This window comes from Alosa sapidissima, chromosome 11 (assembly GCF_018492685.1).
Source record: "Alosa sapidissima isolate fAloSap1 chromosome 11, fAloSap1.pri, whole genome shotgun sequence".
Taxonomy (NCBI): domain Eukaryota; kingdom Metazoa; phylum Chordata; class Actinopteri; order Clupeiformes; family Clupeidae; genus Alosa; species Alosa sapidissima.
In genome coordinates this window covers 17,737,433-17,762,960 of record NC_055967.1, presented here as the reverse complement: position 1 = coordinate 17,762,960, position 25,528 = coordinate 17,737,433, and the positions used below count along the sequence as shown (strand labels likewise).

General features: G+C 45.1%; 1 protein-coding gene across 2 annotated transcripts in view; it reads left to right on the top strand.

The window, feature by feature from the left end:
- The first annotated feature begins 557 nt into the window (after nucleotides 1–557).
- ca12 (carbonic anhydrase XII) overlaps nucleotides 558–25,528 on the top strand; it is a 37,869-nt gene continuing 12,898 nt past the window's right edge. The window contains exons 1-2 of one of the 2 annotated variants that reach the window (XM_042110265.1): nucleotides 558–1,044; nucleotides 2,430–2,450. In XM_042110265.1, the coding sequence (XP_041966199.1) occupies nucleotides 972–1,044; nucleotides 2,430–2,450 (94 nt within the window). In that variant the 5' untranslated portion in view covers nucleotides 558–971. Of the gene's footprint in view, nucleotides 1,045–2,429; nucleotides 2,451–10,484; nucleotides 10,531–25,528 lie in introns of those variants that run through there. The other variant, XM_042110266.1, reaches the window with a different exon arrangement.

Here is a 25,528-nt window from a genome sequence, read left to right as displayed (position 1 = left end):
GTCTGACAGGGTGTTTCTGCTTATCCCCTGGGCCTGACCAGACTTAACCACTGCCTTCCTGATCTGCGGACAGTCAACAGTGCTAATGTGCTCCCCAAATAATGTCAGCCAGCGTAACTGGGACAGGTGCTGACACTTGTTCACCTGTTTTCATCATAGACTGTATATCTATATATACCGTCTATGGTTTTCATGCCTCTTCTGTGGTCTCCCATGGGTAAGGCTTGGCAGGGGTCAACCCACAAAGCATCTTAAGGGAGTTTTTCCACGTTATCAGAGATCTCAGTCTTGTGAGATGAGATCAGACGAGAAGAGTACAAAAACGTGATGTTTAGTGGCGTGTAGGAAAAACATATTTAAAATGTAGAGGACACTAGCCTAATCTGAGTAGCCAAACATGTTTAAAAGTAATGTTTTAGTAAACAGCCACTGCAAACTTTTGTTGTGTAATTGAACACTGCACCAGTGTCGCCCACAAATGAGTGAAAAGTGACGGCAGGCTGTGGGCGTTACAAAAATGCACTCAGAAGAGCGTTATGGTGGCAAGCTGGAGCTTGGCAGTGCCAGCAGTGCCGGGTACACGTGTCCTCGGACCAAAATATAGTAGCATATATTGTTTCGGGCAAACTGCTGAGGATGCAGGACGCTGTTTCTCTCTGGTCAATCAACTTGCGTGGGCGAACTAGTGCCTAAACGGACGTGGAACTTTCCTCAATGGAACCAAACACCTAGATCTACTGTAACAAAATACAAATGATGGGCGAGTACCGTTTTTTCCACTTCTTCGTCTTTGGTCAGTTGCCCTGAGTTTTTTTTCAAGGAAGATTCGACAGGCTGGTTGTGTCATGGCTCTGACGTCACGCTTCTGAATGAACCTGACAAGCTTGGTATAAAAGCCGGGTTCGGATCCAATGTCGAGAGGACGATCTAGTGTTCAAAGTAATAATTGCCAGCACCTTGAGTGAGTGAATATGCTGCCGCCGCACCATTCTTTATCTGTTCCTGTGATAATTCTCCTCACTATTAATATTCTGGTCTCTTATGGTAAGTATTCTGTTGTTATTGCTACAAGTTTGTGTTGTAAAAATGGCGTAGGCTTCTCTCTTGAGTAACAGATTTGTACATTTGTATATAAAAATTGCCAGTCATCACACTATAGATTTTTTTTTTTTACATTTTTTTTTTAATCAGTTGACATTTTCCCACTTGCAATCTCTCTCTCTCTGGAAATACATGCATTTGTTGCTTGTTTTAGATTAAGTGCAGAATGTGCTCATGTATAACCTTAACTTATTTAAATGATTAGCAAATAATTTAAAACTAAAAACAACAAAATATGATTTATGTTTTTTATCCTGTTGAAAATGTGAAATTCTGTGTTTGCACTCTCTTGCACTGTTACAACCACACATAACAGATTGTCAGCAATTTTAGACATCCTCTGGTACAAGCTCAGATGTAGTAACCATGGAAACAGAAGCAAGGTGTGAAGTGGCACCTTAGATTTAGATAACCAGAGGCTTTAGAGTGTCTGGGCCTACAGACGACGCCTACAGACACTCTAGGGGAGTCAGGTATGTTGTAAAAAATTGGCACCCCACAAATGCCTCTTGTTTGGATGCAAAAATAGTGAGATAATGTTCAGCCCACACAAGGCTAGATGAGTCTTTCTGGTGTGTACCAGTGTACTCGTATAAATGTTTGAGTGAGGGGTCTCATACTTGAGAATCTATCCTGGAGAAAGACAAAGGGATGGAGGGAGACTGTAAACTTGTTAAATGGGGGAAAGAAGGGAAGAAAAGGTGACCTAGTGTGAGTCCTTGCTGTTAATGGGGGTATTGACCCCACAGGAATTTGTTCAGCATGTCCTTCGAACAAAAGACAGCTGATTTAAGAATCACGTAGAAGAATTTAGCTGCTATACAGTTTATTTTTGTCCTCTGTGACGACGACAGAGTTGCTCAGGAGGAAAAGGCATCTACTGAGTACAGTACAGTATTTTACATTGAGAATTATATGCCTGCTTTCTGTAGTCTATCTACTGAATATAGCACTTTAAAACGATTGTCTGCCTGCACAGTGGTTCCAGTAGACATCCCACTCATTTTATTCCCTGTCTAACATGTGGTTACTTTATTAAAACTACTTATTTAGCCTCTGTGGGGACAGTTTTATTACTACCCACCCTGCTACTGTTTGGTGCAGTTGCAGGACCCCCCCCCCCCCCCACACACACACACACTGACTGGAACCAGCTGGTACCGTCCAGTATAGGGCAGGGGCCAGCCTGCATCATTGATGCAAGGAACACACCTTTAAAATTCCTTTAAAATGATGTCTGTTGGCTGAAGTCTTTAACCAGACACTAACTTCGGTATGGTTGGGGTTTTATAATGACCTGCTTGTTTTCTCTCTCTCTTGTGTTGCAGGAGCCAAGTGGACATATACTGGTGAGTGTTGTTTCAGGATGCCATTCCTAGAGCAATGTTTATAATCGGGTGTTTTTTCTTAGCCTGCTATGGTGGTACAGATAGATGATTTTGCAGCACTTTCTCTCTCTCTCTCTTTATCTCTCTCTCTCTATCTCTCTTTATCTCTTTCTCTCTCTCTTATTTTCAATGTTTCTCAAGTCTCAAGCATTCAGTGTTACATCTTAGACAAACCATATTATGAGAAAGACAAACTATGGTGCTCTCAACAAACTATTTAAAGCTCATAATGTAATTATACATAGACAGACAGACAAACTGTACATGCAAACTGACTCAGTTATAAACTCACACACACACATTCACTCTTGCATGTGCTCACAGACTTGCCCCCATACTGTACATGTAAGCATGGACATGCTCATCCCCATAAAATGATATCTAGGATGGATGTATTACACACAGTAGAACTCCATTTTCTTGTACTGTAACTGTAGTGGACAGCCCTCCATTTAGAAAAGAGTCAGTGTTGAATCTTAATTCTTCTCTGAGCAGACAAAGCTTTCAAGATCAGTGCTGTATCTCTCAGCTTCAAGATGCAGATCATCACAAACAAAACTGTAATCACAGTCAAAGGCTCGCCTTCAGTCACTGTAACCAATCACAACCCTTAGTTTGGCCCTTCTGATAGTCATAGCTATTTATGGACTCCATCTTGTACCCTGTTGTCTCTGGCACCAGTGCAACCACTTGCATCATGTAGTATGCACTAGCAGGGTATCCAGAACAACAAATTCCCCCTGGCTGCGAAGTGTATGTGTGTGTTGGTGGGGGTGAGGCGGCTGCTGTTGGATAGAAAGTGACCTCGTCCTCTAGAAAGCAACCTCGTCCTCTAGAAAGCAACCTCGTCCTGACCTCGACTGAAACCGATCTACTGTGTTAATCGTCTGCATGTGCCAAATGCCAGGCTCCGTTTGAAAAGCAGCAGCAATTACAGCAGTTCACATGTTGCTCCACAGACACCCCCTCCTGACACTCCACTCCAGATCTATTTGAAGAGGCTACTCAGGTCATTACCCACTCTTACATAAAGTTACTGAGTGTAGCACCCCTCTGCAAGCCAGATGAATTGCGTGATAAGATCAGGACAAACCAAAGGCTTATTTTGTCAGAGGGCAGAGTGTATAGTCAATATTTACAGTACCCTAGGTATGTATATGCTGCTCAGTTTGAAGTCAAATACGAGTTGTTTACATGGACAGTATTTGCTACTGCATGGTGACTTCTTTTTGTTTGGACTTCTGTCAGTATTGTTACAGGAACTCTTTCTTCAAACAAAGACATGACTACTGAACTGGGTGCTTGACTAGTGGGGGTGCCGTAAAAACAAACATCCTATATCTTCATACTCCTGTAGGTTTATACATGACAAATACAATGCGTGTCATTTTATGTGAACAAGTAGGAGATGACAGTGGAATGAATACACGTCAGATGAGATCATAGTTGGATCAGGACCCAGTATGCTGCACGGTCAGGTGAATTGAATGAATATGACTATTCTATAATAGTGAAGCTCAGTAGACTCTGAAAGCTGTTCAGGCTAGACTAGGCTAGCTGACTCTCCTTGTCATAAGAATCAGTATTGTCCATCAAAATGTTGTTATGCCAGGCTATGCAAAAACAGGGAACTGAAAAAAGTGACAATCCTGGAAGAAAGGGATCAGGGTAGTGGTCTGATGATGCTCTTGCCCTGGCAAGAACCTAAAGTAGCACCAGTCGCATCATCTTCTCGCTCATCAAACCAGGAAGAGGCCTGGGGCTGTTGTTGGTGAACTCTGACCCTTGGGCCCTCTGGCATTTTCACTTGGGCTGACTAGAGCTGAGTCAAGCTCCTTCATGTCTGTTTTCCCGGATTCGGTCTCACGCAAGAGAACTCGATGTCCACAAAGATGATGTCCGCTGCTTGCAAGTACTGCGGATAAACTAAACCTCAAATGTCACTTGCTCTTTTCCCCAGGTAGCTAGCGTTATGCTGAAGCGAATGATTCGATGAGTTTGAACCCTGACTTTGCTCAGTTGCAAGGTCACTTTCAAAAGACCACTAGACAAACTTGCACAAGTCATCCTAATCTGATGTAAACGTGTCTTGATGGTTGAAACGTCTTTGAGTAAGAACTTCTCTCGTTTTTCTGGCCAACCACGTCATGCTTACATTTTTCATGACGTCAAAGCGGTTTACCCCCTCCAGCTGGACAGCTTTGGTGTTCATCCACTCCCCAGAGTCCAAGACTAAAATTCCTGTCACAACTTCATGACTGAGCACCAGCAGTTCCAAGCGCCCAACTCGGGCCAAGCAACACAGACTAGGGGATTACTAGAGGCGAGCTGTGTGTGTGTGTGTGTGTGTGTGTGTGTGTGTGTGTGTGTTGCTCCAATTAAAATGGAAAATGAAGTGTGGTGTGAATAATTATGTGCAGACAGACTTGGAGTGTTTTTTTTCTTTTTTTGTTGTTGTTGTTAAGGGATGCTGCTGTCCTTATGGTCAACCTTCCTCTCCTAGTGTCCTCTCAAACAGATCTAGTGTCAGTTGGTTTATGCCTTGATGCGGTCAGTCTGTCCTGAGTTCCACACTTCCTACACTCTTTTTGGGACTCCACTGAAACATTTTTGGTAGGCTGCTATTTACGAGCGCGACAGCTGGAGCCTGTGTGTCACACTCTGAGTCTCCTAACAACCCTGTCAGCCGCAGTGCATCTTTTCTTATAGCTATGAAATGCTATGTATGCTTTCTGCGGGTTTGGTCGTAACTGTCACTATCCTCAGGCTTAGTCTTGAACATACTTGGGGGTTGTTGGATTTTACTGTCAGCTACATCACACATAAACACGCATGCACACACACACACACAGTGGCGATTCTAGGATTTTTCTGACAGGGGCCACAAAGGGGCCACATCATACACTGAGGGGCCAAGAACCGGTCAACATCCATGCACAGAAAATCCCTTGTTCAGTATGGCAGTGGAGTAGTCTACGTGATATGCAGGACTATGCAGTATACCCACTTAAAAAGCATCACCATCTCAGTATACCCACTTAAAATAGGCGAGTATACCCACTACAGCTAACTAGACTACCCCACAGCAGTAAGGTGCATATATTTCACCAGTCTCACCTTGTTCAAATACTTTTGCTAAAAAACTAAAAAGCCGATATAAATCTTAACAAATGTCTCATTTATTTATAATGTGCATTGAAAACACAATATATAAAACTAAAATATAATAGACACTTCAGCGGAAATGCATTGATATTTTAAACAGAAATCATACATCATATTTGTTCAATCACATTCATTTTTGTTCAATTGGAGTTTTACTTCAACTCTTTCCCCTTTTGTTGATAAGAGAAACCACTTTCACTGCCAGTTTGCATACATTTAAACAAACAAACACACATAGCATGTGAGCAACAATTACATCATATTTACACAAATGTTTTTTTTTCTTTTCGGAGTATCTATTTACACTCCTGGTACGAATAGCCTTGGCCACACAGCTGAGCTATTCACACCCTGTGACATAACAACAAAAAGACGTTGCTCACGTACACAAAAAACAATGTGGACATTCGTTTTTTCGTCAGCAGAAAGTGAAGAATTCTGAAAGGTTTCGGCACTAATATCTGTTCAGATTAAGTTTTAGATTGCATACACTGATATTTGTACCAGACGGGGTATTAATAGAACACATTGCTGTGTGCACCGGGGTACGAATAGCATACATTGATATTTGTACCAGACGGGGTACTAACAGGACACATTGCTGTGTGCACCAGGGGTACAAATAGCCTTACCCTTTTTTTTTCAACAAATATTTTTACAATGGTCTGATTTGGAATGGTCTTTGATGCCACCGTCTTGCTTCCAGTTAGAAAAGCCTGATTCTAAATTTGAAGACAGACGATGGGGCATTTGGAAGCGAAAAAATTACGGAAGGGGTAGCAAAACACTTAAGATGGAATACTCCTACCATTTGGTCTGGACAAGTCTTTGTATCAGAATTCATTGAGTGGCCTCTTCCTATTTCCATGTTGTATCTTGCAGGATACCTTTAAGAGAGGTTGCACAGAACCATCTGCTCTATAATGGGAAATGTCTGGAGAGAAGAACATGAAACAAGTTAACGAGTAACTTAATTGTTATTAACTTTCATAACCCACTGTCAACTTTTTACCTTTTAACACCTACCTTTAATGTCATGATTACATTATATTAGTGGTGCGTAAGTCTAGGGGCCTTTGCTTGGTGACTGGTGGTTCTGAAGATTGTGGGTTGAAGTCACCAGCTCCAATCTCAGCCTGCGCCATCCCAGTCTGTAGGTGAAACACAAATGCGTGTCACAAAATGAATACTTGTATTCAGCATGTTGTCTAGCAACTGTAAAACCAGTTATTATTATAAAAAAAAATAATATAAAGCTTGAGTGAATAGGGTAGAAAATGTAACCAATTTATCTGAATGAAACTCTCCTTGTCCTAACACTTTCAGACAGAATTCATGCGAAGCCCATGAATCAAATAAACTCAGAATAGTGGTTAATAACTTTGCAGTGATAGCTCACATTAACTCTACAAAAACGTAGTGTTAGCTAAAGTTACACCTCAATTAGGCCTGCATTCTCATGAGATTTAAGGTTAATGTTAGCAGCTGCTAAACTTGTTCCTCAAGTTGAAAATTGAACTTTACTTACATTTGGTAAAGCGCACTGGCGCATGTAATACTATTAATGTTGGACCCCAAACAAACAGGATGTCCATTTCTCTGCAGTGACATTTCAAATAACACCATTTCAAACACTTCATACATTACCTTTCCATGCATAAAATCTATCAGCATACTAACAATGAATTCAAACCTGAACTCAAGTAACCTAACGTTAAGTAACAGTTCACTGACTAAGTTAACGTTAGCAGCTTGCTGCTGCTTCATAATTGACAAACCTAACAGCAACAAATAAACGTCTTCACGTTAGCTGATACCAGAGAATGTCTAGGCTCTGCTGATACTTTTCTGGTCAGCCAAATGTATTCTTTCTTTCGTGCACAGACCTAAGCAGTTCGCTGTGTGCTTTAGCTTTCAAGCTTCAAAAGGTGCATTACTGCCACTAGTTGTTTGGGAATGGAGTTGCATCTCTGATCATCGTTCTCAACAAGTTTGACACTTATTGATGATTAACGGTACAGGGGCCATTCAGGGGCCAATGAGATTTCAGGTGGGACCAGGGCCCCTGTGGCCCCGCCCCTAGAACCGCCCCTGCACACGCATGCACACACACACACACACACACACGCATACACGCACGCACAGAGGTGGGCACAAATACATCAAAAACTATTTTGTTACAAATTACAAATACTGGCTCATGAAATGTAACAAAATAAAAATACAAAATACTGATGTGAAAAATTTATTTAATTAAAATACAAGTAATTAGTAATTTGGAAATACAAAAATACCCACACAATAATCATGGTATACTAACAAGGCATATTATTAAAAATGTATCCCCAAGAGACAAGAAATACTATTTTTGATTAGCTGGCAGGGGGCTATTAATTCTGTACATTGGGGCACCTATGAAGTAGATCTGGTAAAAAATGTAATCACCTATATCAATGTAAACAATGATTGAACTGACAAGCAGGCTTCGCAAAAGTGGAATCAACTGTAACAAAGCAAACTACCCACCATCATTTTCCGTAACCAATGGAAGTAGTACAACAAATTGAACAGGTCAGCCTCTTTTTAAACTGAACTACATTTCCCTTGTTGTGCTATAAATGCATGCCTACTGGCAACATGGGGGATAAACAGAATAACAACCTATAAGGTGTCCCAATATATGGAATTAATTAACTTGGGAGAGAATTCCACTCCGGGAGGTCTTTGTCTCCGTCTCCTCCATTATTTCAGGACACCACAGCGGATGTTACTCCTCACATAAACCCTCATGTCAAATCCAAGTTTTAATACTGTCCTGTAGTAAGACAAAAAAACCTGCATCATTATCATCACATCATTATTCCCAAACCCCCATAAAGACAAATGTGCTATGCCATGATGTAATACCATATAATACCATTATGATAATACCATTACATGAAATAGCAGGTACCAACAACAAGGCACATTTCTCTAAATAAGTTAAGATAACATCTCATATCAAATTAATTCAACAATGCTGCAGTTATTGTCCCCTTGGGATTACATTTCAAGTACCTGTCTATCTTTATGTCTGTCTATTATTGTTGTGCAATGACAATGACAACTGCTAACGTTTTATAATGGTATTATATGGTATTACATCATGGCATGTAATACCATATGGTATTTATGGGGGTTTGGGAATAATAATGTGATGATAATGATGCAGGTTTCTTACTGGTAGGTAGTGTACAACTGGGAAACGGTTAGCAAAAGTAAGAAATAATGGTCCAGGTGTCATTCTGGACTTTCGTGGTGGAAAAATGTTTAACCCACTTTTCCCTAGCTCATTGAATGTACCGTAGTCCTACGAAAAACAAATTATTTTTCTGTATGTAGTACGTAGCTTACTCCGGTATGTGCCTTACAGCAGCTGCTAATGTTACTAGCGAAGTGAGGTTAGCTAAGTTACATACATAGATTTCCTACAATGTGTATACCATTGGATCACTTTCTACCTTTACTTATAATTTCTACATCTAACCAAGCACCAAATATAACATGCCAGTGACAGCATAAATGTATTAAGCATAATATTAAAGGGACACCAGGCAAGCCTGATGCTTTTTCTCTACGAAACCCCCCCTCGCTCAGTCTGAAGCTGTTTTCCTCTTCTTTGCGTCTTCCGTCAAGGGTTTTCGCTGCTTCTTCGCCGGCTCTGCCATTATACACACGTTTGCAACAATCTCTAGCGTTTCGTTAGCCTGCCTCTGTGCTGTAAACTGATCCTGCTTCGGTCGGCGGGTAGGATACACCGAACTTGCAAGTGGGATATTCTTCCTACAGGCAGTTGGGGCGGACGAGAGAGCCTTCATTCGCCCCGTAATGAGTCATTTAACCATATACCGACTTACGAAGATGATTAATTAACACGAAAACGTTGCCTGGTGTCCCTTTAAACTCACCTTTCTGTATCCGTCGTCTTCTTCTTTCCCCACAATAACTTTTCATTTGAGACTTTTTCGTCTGACTCTGTTTTTTCTGACAGCGTTTTTTCTGAGACCTGATTTTCTGAGACCTGACTCCACTTTTTCTGACAGCGTTTTTTCTGAGACCTGACTCCACTTTTTCTGACAGCGTTTTTTCTGAGATCTGACTCCACTTTTTCTGACAGCATTTTTTCTGAGACCTGACTCCTTAGAGATGTTTTTCTGAGGCAGTTTGGTTTGAAGCAGTTTTATCTGAGGATGACAGAGGTTTTTCTTACGCTGAGGCAGTTTTGTCTGAAGATGACAGAAGTTTTTCTGAAGCTGAGGCAGTTTTGTCTGAAGATGACAGATGTTTTTCTGAGTCTGACATCTGTGTGTGGTTTTTATGACGCTGAGGCAGTTTTGTCTGAAGATGACCAAGTCTGACAGAGTCTGACACCTGAGTCTGACCTAAAATGAACACCGTATACATGTCTACTCCATGAAAGTTGAAACAGAATTTAAAAAATATATGTTATAGTTTGTCAATAATTTAACTTAACAGCGACATGTAGGCTACCTTTGTTACAACCTTGACGCAGCCATAAAAAAGTGCGGTACAGTATCAGTATAGCGTAATGAATCTAACAGCAGGCACGTGCAGAGAAGGGGGGGCTACAGGGGCTCTAGCACCTGCCCTTTTGCCCCTTTGATGTCCAAGTGCCCTTTTGACAAGACCCGTTTTTTACTTTTTCGCTAAAATGTCTCAGTAATAGTTTGTGAAATTAGAAATTTACAAAAATAAAAATTTTCTGTGTTAATTGAAATGCCTTGCGGCCACCAATCCGTGACGTCATACATTCAGTGAACTCTCAGAAGGTGCACTGCACGCAGGCACAGTGCTGCAGGAGACGTTTAGGAGCACGGTAAGGTCACTTGGCAGTTAGCCTATCTGAACATGCAATAGTATTCAGCTTAGAGATAGAGAATAAAAGTTGTTTCATGTTTAATGAACTAGGCTATCAAACCCGTTTTAACCATGTGGGCCATCCATTTCAATAACTTGGCAGCTTCGAAAATCTAAGGCTGAACGTTCATAACATATTTTGTTTAGGTTACTATGTTATAGTAGCTTAGGTTAGTAGACCTAGTTCATAAAACAGCGTAGACCAACCTTTTCTAAATCGTCATAAGCCGACGACATAGGCTACTGTAGTTGTTTAACTAACCCAATTCCACACGTCGTTGTTTACAGTAGGCCAGGGGTCGGCAACCTATGGCACGCGTGCCACGGGTGGCACGCCGCGGAATAAACACTGACACGCTGGCACCTTAGTATTATTACGATACTCACTTTATCTGTCCCGTTTAAAAAATAAAAGCATCTGCCTCTTTGTCTGTGAGCGTTTGACTGCCGGCACTAGGACCCGGAGGACACCACTGCGTGGATTTGCGTTAAATTGCAGGCGCGCGAATTTCAGATCAAAGTGTGTGACGTGACCTAAGCGCCCTGTCCGCTGTCTTCGTGCTGACTGAATGACAGAGCATGATATTGTGAACAATGGCAACGCCGGCTGCTGAAAAGGCTAAAACTAGGCCATTCCAGTCCTGCTGGACACAAGAGTTTGGTTTTGTATTTGTGAAGGACCGTGCTGTGTGCACTTTATGCTGTGAGAATGTTGTGTGCAGAACTTCAAGTGTTAAGCGTAATTTTGAGACGAAGCACGAGAAGACCTTCAAAGATCAAGCAGACTGTCATGAGCTCTCTCTCTGCCTGGTAACACGTGCTGATTGAAGTCTGATGACCTCCACCTGTTCCTGCTCTGCTCTGCCTCACCCTCGTTACCTACCAGCTGCACTGCATTCACCACTCATCATGCCCTCTATATAAAGCCTTGCTTTTCAGTCCACACTTGTCAGATCGTCTGCAACCAGCACCAGTTTCCTGCCTGTTTATTGAAAACGCCTCTGACTCTTTGCCTGTGATCCCGGACCCGCTCGACTACTTCTGTGTTCTCCAGCCCCGGTAATCTTGACCTGCCTTCCGTCCCTCTTCTACGAATACCGCCTAGTCCTTGACTGTACTGCTGCTTCGTTTCAATTGCTGTTGTGTGTGTGTTTCCCCCAGGACTTCCCGGATCATCCAGCTCCTGCCTTCGCTGTTCGGCTACTGGGGGAACACACACACGCAGACTCTTGGAACTCCTGTACCCCCCCCGGAACCCCTGAAACCCCCAACCCTTAAATAAACTTTTGAACGTGACGCAATTGTGGTCCTCGTCCTGTTTGGTGTCTGACAGTACGATCTGACCAAACATGGACCCAGCGCACGGTCGAACCAGCATGGAAACCGACGAACCAGAACCACCCACCGCCATGCAACGCCTGGAAGAGACAGAGAGAGAGGTAAACCGCAACACTGCTGACATTGCCTCCCTACTTCAAGCCGGCTTGAGCCAGCGTCAGCAGTTCCAGCAGCAACAGCAACAACTTGCAATGATCATTCAACTTCTCACCAACCTTTCTTCTCTGCCTGCTCCCACCGGCCCAGCCCCAGCCAGCCTGCTCACCGGCCCAGCACCCGAGTCTCCTGCCCAGTCCACTGCTACCGTGGCTGCCGGAGTCCCAGAACCCAGGATCGGCAATCCAGAGCGGTTCAGCGGCGACCCAACCCAGGTACGGGCGTTCCTGACGAGCTGCCGTGTCCAGTTTACCCTGCAACCCAGGACTTTTGCCACTGAAGGGGCGAGGGTCGGTTACGTGATCACTCACCTGACGGGCCGAGCTCGACTCTGGGGAACGGCGGAGTTCGAGCGCCAGACCCCAGCATGTGCAACCTTCAACCTATTCGCAGAGGAGATGCTCAAGGTATTCGATTTGGAATCCACAATAGCCGAGGCATCTCGGATCCTGATGAGTATTCGCCAAGGCAGAAGGACTGTTGCGGATTACTCCATCGACTTTCGAACCGTGGCAAGTCGGAGCTCCTGGAACATGGAAGCATTGGTGGATGCTTTCCTCCACAGCCTGGCGGACTACATAAAGGACGAGCTGGTTTCCCATGATCAACCCCCCACTCTTGATGAAGCCATTGCTCTGGCTGTCCGCATCGACCGCAGGATCCAGGCCCGCCGTCATGAGAGAGGGCGCCAGAGTCCATCCACCAGCACACGGAGTGTCCCAACTGCCCTTCTGTCCGCACCTGCCACACCATCTAGCCAGCCGGACCAGTCTGAACCGATGGAGATCGGCCGCACCTCCCTAACCCCTGCAGAGCGCCAGCGACGCATCACCTCCAACTTGTGCCTGTACTGTGGTGGTGATGGTCATCGAGTCGCCACCTGTCCAGCAAAAGCCGGAGCTCACCAGATGTAGGAGGAATCCGGATGAGCTCAATGAACATTCAGCCCTCCATCAGCCGTAAACCCCTCATCCAAGTCTGTCTTCACCTGTCTGATTCCACCCACACCCTGGCAGCCCTGGTGGACTCTGGCGCAGAAGCAAACATTATTGACACAGGACTTGCTCGTCAGCTGGGCTTGGAAAGCCATCGCTTGTCCACTCCTGTTCCAGCCCGGGCCCTGGACGGTCACGCAATTGGCACAGTTACCAGCATCACAGCCCCCATCTCAATGATGGTGTCAGGAAACCACCGAGAGACCATCCGCTTCCACCTGCTCAGCTCTCCAGGCCAACCCCTAATCCTGGGCTACCCTTGGCTCCGTCTCCACAATCCTCACCTCGATTGGGCCTCCGGAACTGTGAAAGAGTGGGGAAATGCCTGCCACCTGACCTGTTTGCGTGCTGCCTCGCTGCCCCCCGGCTCAGTACCCCCCAGCATTGCCCACGACATTTCTAATGTCCCTGAATGTTACCATGGCCTCCGAGAGGTGTTCAACAAGACCAAAGCCACATCTCTGCCCCCACACCGTCCGTACGACTGTGCCATTGATCTCCTCCCTGGGACTGCTCCACCCAAAGGTCACCTCTACTCACTATCCCCTCCTGAAAGAAAAACTATGGAGGATTACATCAGGGACTCCCTGGCAGCTGGACTCATCCGCCCGTCTTCCTCTCCTGCTGGTGCCGGGTTCTTCTTTGTGGGAAAGAAAGATGGTTCTCTTCGCCCCTGCATTGATTATCGAGGTCTGAATGATGTCACAGTGAAGAACCGGTACCCTCTGCCTTTACTCACCTCTGCTTTTGAATTGCTCCAGGGATCCACTATTTTCACCAAACTGGACCTTAGAAATGCTTACCACCTAGTGCGAGTAAGGGAGGGTGACGAGTGGAAGACAGCATTCAACACCCACACCGGCCATTATGAGTACCTGGTAATGCCATTTGGCCTCACCAACGCCCCAGCGGTATTCCAGGCGCTGGTGAATGATGTGCTGCGGGACATGCTGAATAAATTCGTCTTCGTGTACCTGGACGACATCTTAATTTTCTCCAGAACTCTGTCCGAACACACCCGTCATGTCCAGCTGGTTCTTCGACGGCTCCTGGAGAACTCTCTCTATGTCAAGGCGGAGAAATGCGAGTTCCATGCTCAGACTGTGTCATTCCTGGGATACATCGTCGCTGAAGGCAATATCCAGATGGACCCCGCAAAGGTCTCGGCAGTTACCTCCTGGCCAGTTCCGGGGAATAGGAAGAAGCTGCAGCAATTCCTCGGTTTTGCCAATTTCTACCGGAAATTCATCCGGAACTACAGCTCCGTCGCCGCTCCCCTCACAGCTCTGACCAGCATCAAACACCCCTTTTCCTGGACCCCAGAGGCCAACACAGCCTTTCATACCCTCAAGGCCCGGTTCACCACTGCCCCCATCCTCCAGATGCCGGATTCAGACCGGCAGTTCGTTGTCGAGGTGGATGCCTCAGACGTGGGAGTCGGGGCCATACTCTCTCAACGGGCAGAGGAGGACAACAAGTTGCACCCCTGTGCATTTTTCTCTCGCCGGCTTTCACCTGCAGAGCGCAATTATGATGTTGGAAACCGTGAGCTGTTGGCTGTCAAGCTTGCCCTGGAGGAGTGGCGTCACTGGCTGGAGGGGTCCACAGTTCCGTTCCTGGTCTGGACCGATCACAAAAACCTCGAATACATCCGCAATGCCAAACGTCTTAACCCCAGACAGTCCCGCTGGGCCTTGTTTTTCACCAGATTCAACTTCACCCTGTCATACCGCCCAGGTTCTCGGAACACCAAGCCGGACGCTCTCTCCCGTCAGTTTCATAAGGATGACGCCCCTTCCCAGGAACCTGCATCAATTCTGCCCGATCCCTGCGTCGTAGCTGCCCTGACCTGGGATATCGAGGAGGAAATTCAAGAGGCCCTCCGTGACCATCCCAGTCCCAGTGCATGCCCAGACGGTCGTCTCTTCGTCCCAGATAATTTGAGGTCCCGGGTCATACAGTGGGGACACAACTCCCGCCTTGCCTGCCACCCGGGCTCCGCCCGCACCTGCCATCTCCTTGCCCAGCGCTTTTGGTGGTCGTCTTTGAGAAGGGATGTCCGAGAATTCGTCCGTGCCTGCCCCACCTGCAATCAGAACAAGTCCTCCACTCGGCCCCCCGCTGGTTTACTCCAGCCCTTGCCTGTGCCCACACGACCCTGGTCCCACGTCTCCTTGGACTTTGTAACTGGCCTCCCACCATCAGGTGGGATGACTGTCATTCTCACTGTGGTTGACCGGTTTAGCAAGATGGCACACTTCATTCCCCTCCCTAAACTGCCATCTGCCAGAGAGACTGCCCAGGCTGTTCTTGATCATGTCTTCCGTCTACACGGGCTGCCCAGGGATGTTGTCTCTGACCGAGGCCCGCAATTTACCTCTACATTCTGGAAGGAGTTCTGCCGTCTTCTAGGGGCCACAGTGAGTCTCACCTCTGGGTTCCACCCCCAGTCCAATGGTCAATCCGAGCGGGCAAACCAGGAGCTGGAGAAGGCGCTGCGGTGCATGGTTTCTCGCAAACCCCAGGCTTGGGCACAACAACTGATGTGGATAGAGTATGCTCACAACTCCCTCACCTGCTCTGCCACTGGTATGTCACCTTTCCAGTGTGTGTATGGCTACCAGCCCCCCCTGTTCCCCAGCCAGGAAGGAGATGTGTCCTGCCCGTCTGCCCTCGCCTATGCCCGCCGTTGCCGTCGTACCTGGTCACAAGCTCGTGCCACGCTACTCAAGTCAGCTGTCAGCTATGCCACTGGGGCTAACCGCCGAAGATCGCCGGCACCCGCCTACCGTGTTGGCCAGAAGGTGTGGCTGTCAGCCAAGGATCTCCCACTGCGGGTGGAATCGCGTAAACTGGCACCTCGATTCCTCGGCCCGTTCCCTATCCAGAGGGTCATCAGCCCAACCGCAGTCCGGCTCCAGTTGCCAACCTCCATGAGGGTGCACCCTACTTTCCATGTTTCGAAAGTCAAGCCGACGCATGAAAGCCCGCTGGTCCCCGTGCCGCTTCCTCCTCCTCCTCCTCGCCTCGTTGACGGTGGGCTGGTGTACACCGTTCGACGCCTGCTTCGGTCCAGACGGCGAGGTAGGGGCCTCCAGTATCTCGTCGACTGGGAGGGCTATGGACCTGAGGAGAGAACCTGGGTGCCAGCCAGTCGGATTGTGGACCGGACACTCATCGCCGACTTCCACCGTCTGCATCCTGATCAACCTGCAATCCGTAGGGGCCGCCCCAGAGGGGTCCCTAACCGTCCTGCCCGCCCGGCTTCCTGTCATGTGCCTGACCCTGACCCTGTCTCGGTACCTGTCCCGTCTTCTGTCCACGACCCTCCAGCTCCCTCCGAGGATGAGGATGTTCACTCGGACCGCTCGGAGGAATTCTAGCCCTCCACCGGCTCCCCTCCGCCCTCCCGACGTGGTGTCACTCTTGGGGACTTCTGGGGCCGTCCCTTAGGGGGGGGGTTCTGTCATGAGCTCTCTCTCTGCCTGGTAACACGTGCTGATTGAAGTCTGATGACCTCCACCTGTTCCTGCTCTGCTCTGCCTCACCCTCGTTACCTACCAGCTGCACTGCATTCACCACTCATCATGCCCTCTATATAAAGCCTTGCTTTTCAGTCCACACTTGTCAGATCGTCTGCAACCAGCACCAGTTTCCTGCCTGTTTATTGAAAACGCCTCTGACTCTTTGCCTGTGATCCCGGACCCGCTCGACTACTTCTGTGTTCTCCAGCCCCGGTAATCTTGACCTGCCTTCCGTCCCTCTTCTACGAATACCGCCTAGTCCTTGACTGTACTGCTGCTTCGTTTCAATTGCTGTTGTGTGTGTGTTTCCCCCAGGACTTCCCGGATCATCCAGCTCCTGCCTTCGCTGTTCGGCTACTGGGGGAACACACACACGCAGACTCTTGGAACTCCTGTACCCCCCCCGGAACCCCTGAAACCCCCAACCCTTAAATAAACTTTTGAACGTGACGCAATTGTGGTCCTCGTCCTGTTTGGTGTCTGACACAGACAAAGTAGAGTCAATTAAACGTGCTGTGTCCAGATATGGAAAACAAGCTAGCTCCTTCAAGGTTTTTACCACTGCTAAAAATCACGGGACAGAAGCAAGCTATCGCATTGCGCATTGCATTGCAAAGCATGGGAAGCCGTTTACGGATGGCGAATTTATTAAGGAGGCTTTTCTCAGTTGCTCAGATGTTCTTTTTGAAAGCTTGCCAAATAAAGAAACCATCAAGTCACGAATAAAGGACATTCCCACGTCAGCTAGAAGTGTTCAGCGACGTATTGATGAAATGGCTGAAAATGTCAGAGCTCAGCAAACAGCTGGATTAAAAGATGCTGCGGTATTTAGCATTGCACTTGATGAAAGCGTGGATGTGAATGACATCCCGCGTTTGGCAGTCATGGCAAGGTACTGTGATTCAACTGTCAGAGAGGAACTATGCTGCGTGAAGCCAATGCCTGACACTACAAAAGGTGAAGACGTGGCCAAGGCATTAATTGAACATTTTGAAGAACGAGGGATTAACATCAGAAAAGTGTTTGCAGTGACCACAGACGGCGCCCCCGCTATGGTTGGGAGACACAAGGGAGCTGTCAAACTGATTGAAGAAAAAGTCGGCCACCCCATCATGAAACTCCACTGCATAATACATCAGGAAAATCTGTGCGCAAAAATGTCAAATTCGGATCTCAATGAAGTTATGGCCTTGGTGACAAAGATTATTAACTTCATAGTGAAGCGATCTGCACTGACGCACCGGCAGTTTCAGTCCCTGCTCGAGGAGCTGGACAGCGAATATACAGATCTGCCTCTCCACTCAGCAGTGAGATGGCTGAGTTGCGGAAAAGTTCTGGAGCGATTTGTCAGCTGCTTTGATGCTATCAAGGCCTTTCTGAATGAAAAGGGCCAAAAATATCCAGAACTGGAGGACGAGAAGTGGATTGTGAAATTTATGTTTCTGGCGGACATTACGGGACATCTGAACGTGCTCAATCTCAGACTGCAAGGTGCAGGACAAACTGTTTTGGACATGTATGAGACATGGACGGCTTTTGTCGGTAAGCTGGCAGTATTCTCAGATGACATTTCCACCTCCACGTTCCGCTACTTCCGACACCTGAGAGAGCTGTCCTCCCTGCGCAACATCAGCACCGCTGAAATAACCACGTACATGCGTGTGCTGGAGGCGGAGTTCACCACGCGATTTGTGGATTTTAAAATGTACGGACCAATGTTCTCTATCTTGATCAAGCCCGACAGCTTTGATAGACTTGATTTGGATGCCACTCTGATCGACTGGATGGATACAGAGGACATGGAAATGCAGCTGATTGAGCTGAAGAGCTCAACACTGTGGGTGACCAAGTTTGCAGAGCTCAGAAAACAGTTGGAAGCCACACCAGTGAAAGATCACGGAGCCCACATACTCACCTGCTGGGCATCTACACCTGAGAAATTCAGCTGTCTCAGGGGCATTGCACTGGCGCTGCTGTCAGTCTTCGGGTCAACATATCTCTGTGAGCAGGTGTTCTCACACATGAAACATGTGCTCAGCCCCACCCGCAGTCGGTTAACAACGGAGCACTCTGAGGCCTGTTTGCAACTCAAAGTAACTAACTACAAGCCCCAGATCACAGAGCTAAGTCAAGCAAAGCAGGGCCAGGGATCACACTGACTGTCTGGTAGGCAACTGATAATTTGATGTTGCCTCAGCCTACACTAGTTTTAGTTTAAATGTGTAGGCTAGCTGTTTTTCAGTCTTTGAAATGTTGATGTGGCTATTTTGTTAAGAATACAGATACTGTTATTGTTGAGAATAAAATTCCAGGTATATTGGAAATGTTTTTGTATTTTGTGTCATAATTTAACTTTGCGTTATCGTTGATAATGGCACACTAGATGAGAAGAAAATTTCAAACTGGCACTCCATGTTACAAAGGTTGCCGACCCCTGCAGTAGGCTATTACGCGTCATTTAACTCAGTGGCCACATGCACAGCACGTGAATCTGCAAGACACCAGCTTGCTAATGGTGGTAGTTCACTGTGATAAACATTAAAATTATAGCCTGACAAGCCAGACTAGGCAATAACATATTTGCTGCCGCTAGGGTGCGTCTAGATTTCTAGGCTATTAAAATTAGCTTTGAATTTAATCAATAAGATGTAGCCTTATAGCCTATGATCTCTGTGTATTCAAGAAAATTTTGTTCCATGTGCTCTTTTTTTAAATTCGAGCCCCTGCCCCTTCAAAGGTCTCTGTACGCCCCTGTCTAACAGTGCTAAAATCGTGAATCCTATAACATATTTTAACACAAAAATATGGGTTAAACAAAGAGCATCTGTTTTCATATAAAATCAACAAAAAAGTCCAAATGTATGACTGTTACAGATAATTTATTGCATTGTTGATTAGCCATTGCAGACCATATGTTACGGTGTTATGCTAGCTCACAATAACCTTTAAATATGCTTATTTTGGCCATATCCACTTGATAAAACCAGTAAATATAGTTGATAAACTGCTTATTTCTTACATGTCTGAAGCAATTGGTCCAACAGTGATATTTCAAGTTGCTGTGTTAACTTTAATTGGGTGATCGCGGCACAAAAATCATAATCCATAACTCGCAATAGAGTGGCGAAGTCCCGCCCCTTCTACTTCCGGTCCATGGGACCTATCTTTCAAAAAATTTTGGTCCAGTTTGAATTGTGCCAATTTTGATAATTTTTCACGTCAAGAAAGTACTGTTGTTCGATAGACTTCAAAAGTTATGTTGGTATTGTGCGAATCCACTCAGTGGACTACATCTCTCGTCTCGAACGATGTAGAAGCTACGTCACCAACGTAATGAAACGATAAGAGCTGTTATGCTAGTTAACGGTTGCATCTTGCTGCCTGCTATGTCACTTAACAGTATGTAATGTACAGTCTATGGACGAATACAACTTACCTGATGTGTTAAATCCTCTGACTCATGGTATTTTCTTCGGCAAGGAAAGCCCAATTAAGACCTGTTGCTGGTATGCTTGTACAATCTAGGGTGACCAGACGTCCCGGTTTAACCGGGACAGTCCCGATTTTGAGTTGCGTGTCCCGAGTCCCGACAAAAGCCTGTCGGGACGCTAAAATGTCCCGGTTTACACCAACCACTATTAAAGTGTCCCGGTTTTCAGTGATTACATAGCCGACGTCGTCTTATTATAACCCAATCATTAACTAAACCCATTTAGAAAGACTATAGCCTAAAGCGTTCGGCGTATGATTTCGATAATGTGTGTGTGTATCTCTGTAAACATTGTTGCAATGCCTCTTCATATCTGCCTCATTTAAACGGTTAGGCTATACGCTATAGCTAGAACTACGACAGTGCTGAAGAGAATGCCATCATTCTCAAAATAACCCCTGGCTGTGAGTAAAATGTTTTCATATGTCTGGAAAACGGGGGAGGAATATGTTTAGGAGACAACAGACTTTGCACGCGTGTTTGAGGTAAAGTGCAGGACAGGCCCTATTCTCTGACTGAAAGTGCACAGAACTGTGCATTTACACAACAATATTTAATACATTTTGGGCTTAACGAAAAAATGCTGTGTCTGTAGCATGTTCACATTAATTAAACGCAGTCACGCACAAAGTGTCCCGGTTTTAGGTCCGAGAAATCTGGTCACCCTAATCTAGTATGGCTGTGAATGAGCTAATGTCACTAGCGCGACTGATGGGTTTGTAGTCGATCTTTCAATGTTGTAATTCAATAGTTACGAAACAAACTGCAAATGTCTTTACATGAACAATCAACATAAAATTGACAAACATCATATGGGTAATTCAAGGCACAAGTCAACAGGGACCAGAAAATAATTTCTTTTTCACCATAGACTGCCGTTCAATTTTTTTTGAAAGATAGGTCCCATGGAGGCAAACGGAAGGGGCGGGACTTGCACAATTTATTGACATTATTAAAACAGGCTATCCTAATCTCCAAAACGTTTTGAGTAGTTTTCATATAGTTTGATTTTCCAAGTGCCACCCCAATAAAAAGTCTGGACCCAGCTGGCCCCCCCTATAAAATAATTCTGGCTACGCCCCTGATAAAAAGGCCAAACTACCAATATCTACATATTTTACTATCACAATTTCTATCAATAGGCCATCCTTATTTGGTGTACTGACTAGACATTATTGAACAAACATCTGAATTTCAGTATCTAAGTAGGTTAGGTTGGGATGTCTGCTATAGGCTACATTGTTGGCATTACTGTTAAAATGCACTTCCAGTATAGTGAGTATTGGCAAAACCGATTATCATTTTTATGTTGAGGCGGTGGGGGTGTTGTCGGCAGCTGCTGAAAGTAACTAATAAAGTAACTTGTAATCTAACTTAGTTACTTTTAAAATCAAGTAATCAGTAAAGTAACTAAGTTACTTTTTTAAGGAGTAATCAGTAATCAGATTACTTTTTCAAGGTAACTGTGGCAACACTGGCTATTAGGTACTCAAGGTCATGGGGTCAAATGCCGTGGTCCTAATATTCTCCCTCAGTATCTTATCTGTATCGTTTTCAAGCTCCTAGTTACTTTTTTAATTTCTATCGACATGTTCTAAGGGGTTCTAAGGGGCTTTAAGTTGTCTACAGGGTGACAAAAATTGACATAAACAAATTGGGTTTACACCCCATGTTGTCCTTACAGAAGGGTGATAAAGTTGACCATTTTGGCTCCCACAATTTACTTTTCTTTTCATTTGTTTCAACTTTACAAATGTTCAGAGGGGATCGTAATAGAAGAAAGTTGGATCTAACAAGTTGGTCACAATGTGGCATACCACAGCAAGAAAAATGGGTAAACATTTCATGCTTTTCTTCCAAAAAGGTAATGAAATGTTTAGGTCAACTTTACAGTTGAATATAGGGAATTGCCCAAGGGATATCTCCAGGCACCCAGCCTATTCTTAAAACCAGATTCACCAAGATTCTGGCCTTTGGCTTTATGATAAACATTGCCTATTGTCATGGTTATAGCGGGTAGTATATTTAATTGAGTGATGACATTTTGGCTTATTTGAGAAGTATTTAAGTAGTTGAAATACTCAAATACAATCCCTCAAAGTATTTTGTTACAAACTACATTTGAGTTTTTCCAATCCTGCAAAATACAAATGACAAAATACGCTAAAGTAATTAAATACGTATTGTTAAGACCGCTTGGCTCAAGGCAGACTCAACATAGGGGTGACCACACTTTAGCGTAGCGTTTTAAAGGATATTTATTAACATAAAAGTAGAGAACGTCAGTTTAGGTACAAAAGTAAAATGTTGTGCAATGTGTGTTTAGGGGTAGATGAATACACTAAAGATAATGCGACGGAGACACAGAAGGAGGCGAGATCCCCAGAAGGGCAGCGAGTCAAGGCAGCTCCCAACGAGCTCTCCCATCAGAGCAGGCCAGAGAAATGAGAGAGAGAGCGACATGATGCCAGAGCCGGCCCTCTTATGGCCAAGACCTTTCCCCTATCTATCCCCTCGACTTAAAGGAGAATTCCGGTGTGATATTGACCTAAAGTGTGTTGAAACATGATACCGAGTGTGAACGTATGTCTCATAGCTCATCTCGGCTTGTCCCCTGCACTCAGAAATCTGGCACTAGTTAACCGATGTTTTTCGATGAGGGTGCCTTGAGCATCGGCATAGCCATGCAAATTAATCACTGTTTTACACCGCTTACGAGGCTCAAAGTAGCTCCATACTTCATTGGTAGACTTCAGGTATGATAAGGGATCAGATTCCAAAAATAATTCTGGAATCCATGCATTTCCACTGAATTATTTTTGGAATCTGATCCCTTATCATACCTGTTTATTCTTACTCGTTGCTCGACTTATCGTGACTAAATTCAAGATGGCTGCAAACGCTAAACTTCGTGAAGATACTGTCTGTATAAATCGTCTTGTAAGTAAACTACCAGTGCTTTATCAAAGTTCTCAATGTCTCGTTTTAAATGTCAGGGCCCTCGGAAGTCTACCAATGAAGTGTGGAGATACATTGAGCCTCGTAAATGGGTGTAAAACAGTGATTTATTTGCATGGCTAGCCCAATGCCGAAGCACCTCTATTGAAAAAGCTGTTGGTAGCATCGGCTAACTAGTGCCAGATTTTGGAGTGCAGGGGACAAGCCGAGATGGGCTATGAGACATACGTTCACACTCGGTATCATGTTTCAATACACTTTAGGTCAATATCACACCGGAATTCTCCTTTAAAGCTATAGTTCATGCATAACTCTGAACCCTGTCATCAGTTGTTTATCCTCACATGTTAAAACATGCGAGGCTAATTTCTCTGTGAAGTACTAAAGGTTTCAACGGCAAAAAGGAATTAGAATATGATGTCATAAAAGCAATTTCCTCATGAAAATACAGCTTATGTACAAACCTCCATAATGTAGGTATTTTAATTTGGTGGTGTTTTTGGTGGCAGTGTGAATTAGGGCAGTGTTTGTTTTTCCTGTGACTGGTGGTCAGTTGTCTTTGGTCACTGACTCTTTTCAAGATAACTGAATAGATTCAGCATTTAATTCGAAGAGTCAAACATTGAATTGATGACCTCTAGTATGAGGCTGAGTAGCTGATGGGAATAATTTATATTTGTGGAAGAAGTGTCCCTTTCAGGGTTCCCACGGGTCATGGAATTTCTGGAATGTCATGAAATTTTGGAAAGTCTATTCCAGACATGGAAAGTCAGGGAATTTTATAATTTTTGTGGAAAAGTCATGGAATATCATGGAATTTTAGCAGTTTAAAATTCACTTGCCAAAATACATGAATACCAATAGCATATATTTCCACACAGGATTAGTGTAGTTGTGGTTAGCCCAACTTTGTTTATTCGATGCCTATTTATTCATCTCCTGACCTCCCTAAAAAAGTCAAAGATTTTTCAACGCTACATAGCTGCTCTCAAATCTTTGGTCGATGTATTGTACCATTCATTATATAGTAGGTCATGGAAATATTTTTTTTGTCACGGAAAGTCAGGGAAAAGTCATGGAATTTTACATTTGAATTAGAGTGGGATAAATGCAGTAGAAAATAAACATACTGTTTGGGGTTATTTCAAACCGTTGTTTTTTTGTCATGTTATGTTTAATTATACTCTGTAAACAGAGGCATGACAGTCATTTTCACACAGCTCCAAATTAATCACATGCTCATTAAATTGGTCTTTGGATCATCTGTTTGCATGTAAAAACCAACCAACAAGCTTGTCAGTAGTGTAAAAGAAGACCTCTACTGCCCTTTTTATGTGCTCTCACAATAAAGAGATTTGTTTGGATTTGGCTGTGTTTGCCTTGTGAGGTTTCTCAGCGGTCTGCACTCTAAGAACAGTCATGAAATTCATAGGATTAGTGAAATCTCTGAAAAGCCTATTTACATCCTTCTCTGCCTCCCCCAACTGCAGTGCCCAGCTCCGCTACAGAGGACTGCAGGAAGTCCAGACATTTTGCTCTGGATGTGTGTGCCTCTGGATGTGTGTGTGTTCCAGTGCCTTTCAGCACCAGAGCGGCCTGTCAATCACGTGTTGCCAAGGCAATGATGGTGGGCGTTGACAAGCATCTGGTGTAGTGAGCGGATCCTTGCCTGCTCTCAGCGGAAGACCACCTCTTGGAGTGCGACAGAGAAATAGGTCACCCTGCACATACCAGCACTCTTTTTTTAGGTTCCACACGTTGTTGTGCAAACCTCTAATTTAGAAAGGGGCCCGGCACGGTCCCGGTCTGCCTTGGACTTGCTCTGCAAATAGCAGGCTGTTCTTCTTCAAACGCTTGAGGCCTAGTGACGCGACCGCTGAACAGGCAACGTGTGGTAGCCCCCTTGCAGCTCACTTGGCGCTTCTCTAGCCGCACACACACACACACACACACACACACACACACACACTCTCAGCTGTGACGCTGTGTGTGTGCAGACAGCATTGTATGCTCATGTGCTGCTCCTAAGGTGAACGTCTCCGTAGGCGCTGCCTCTCTCTCTCTCCCCAGAGTGTGCTGCTCTAGAAAACTACAGCTCATGATTGGTGGGTGCGCCCTTTCTCGTAACCAGCCGTATAATAGAGTAATTAAACATCTCGAAGCCTTTCTTTACTAAAGGGTACATCTGTAGCAGACAGGGCCACAGCATCACTCAAGTTCAGGGAGAGTTCAGAGTGTTTCAGAAAGACAAAGGTTCAGGTTGGTTGTCCAGAAGTAAAGCCGTTGGCAGGGCCACAATACGGACCCTACAGGAAGGGCTATCAGTAACTTCGGCTGCTCTGGAGGCTCTGTAGAGAGTAGGGGGGGTGGGGGTGGGGGTGGGGGGGGTGCTCAGATTATGTACAAACTGTCTTAACAACAATTCATTTTTGGGGTTGAAGGCTGGGTTTGTTGATGAATTTCAGCAAACCATCTATAAAGTCTGTAGGCAGACCG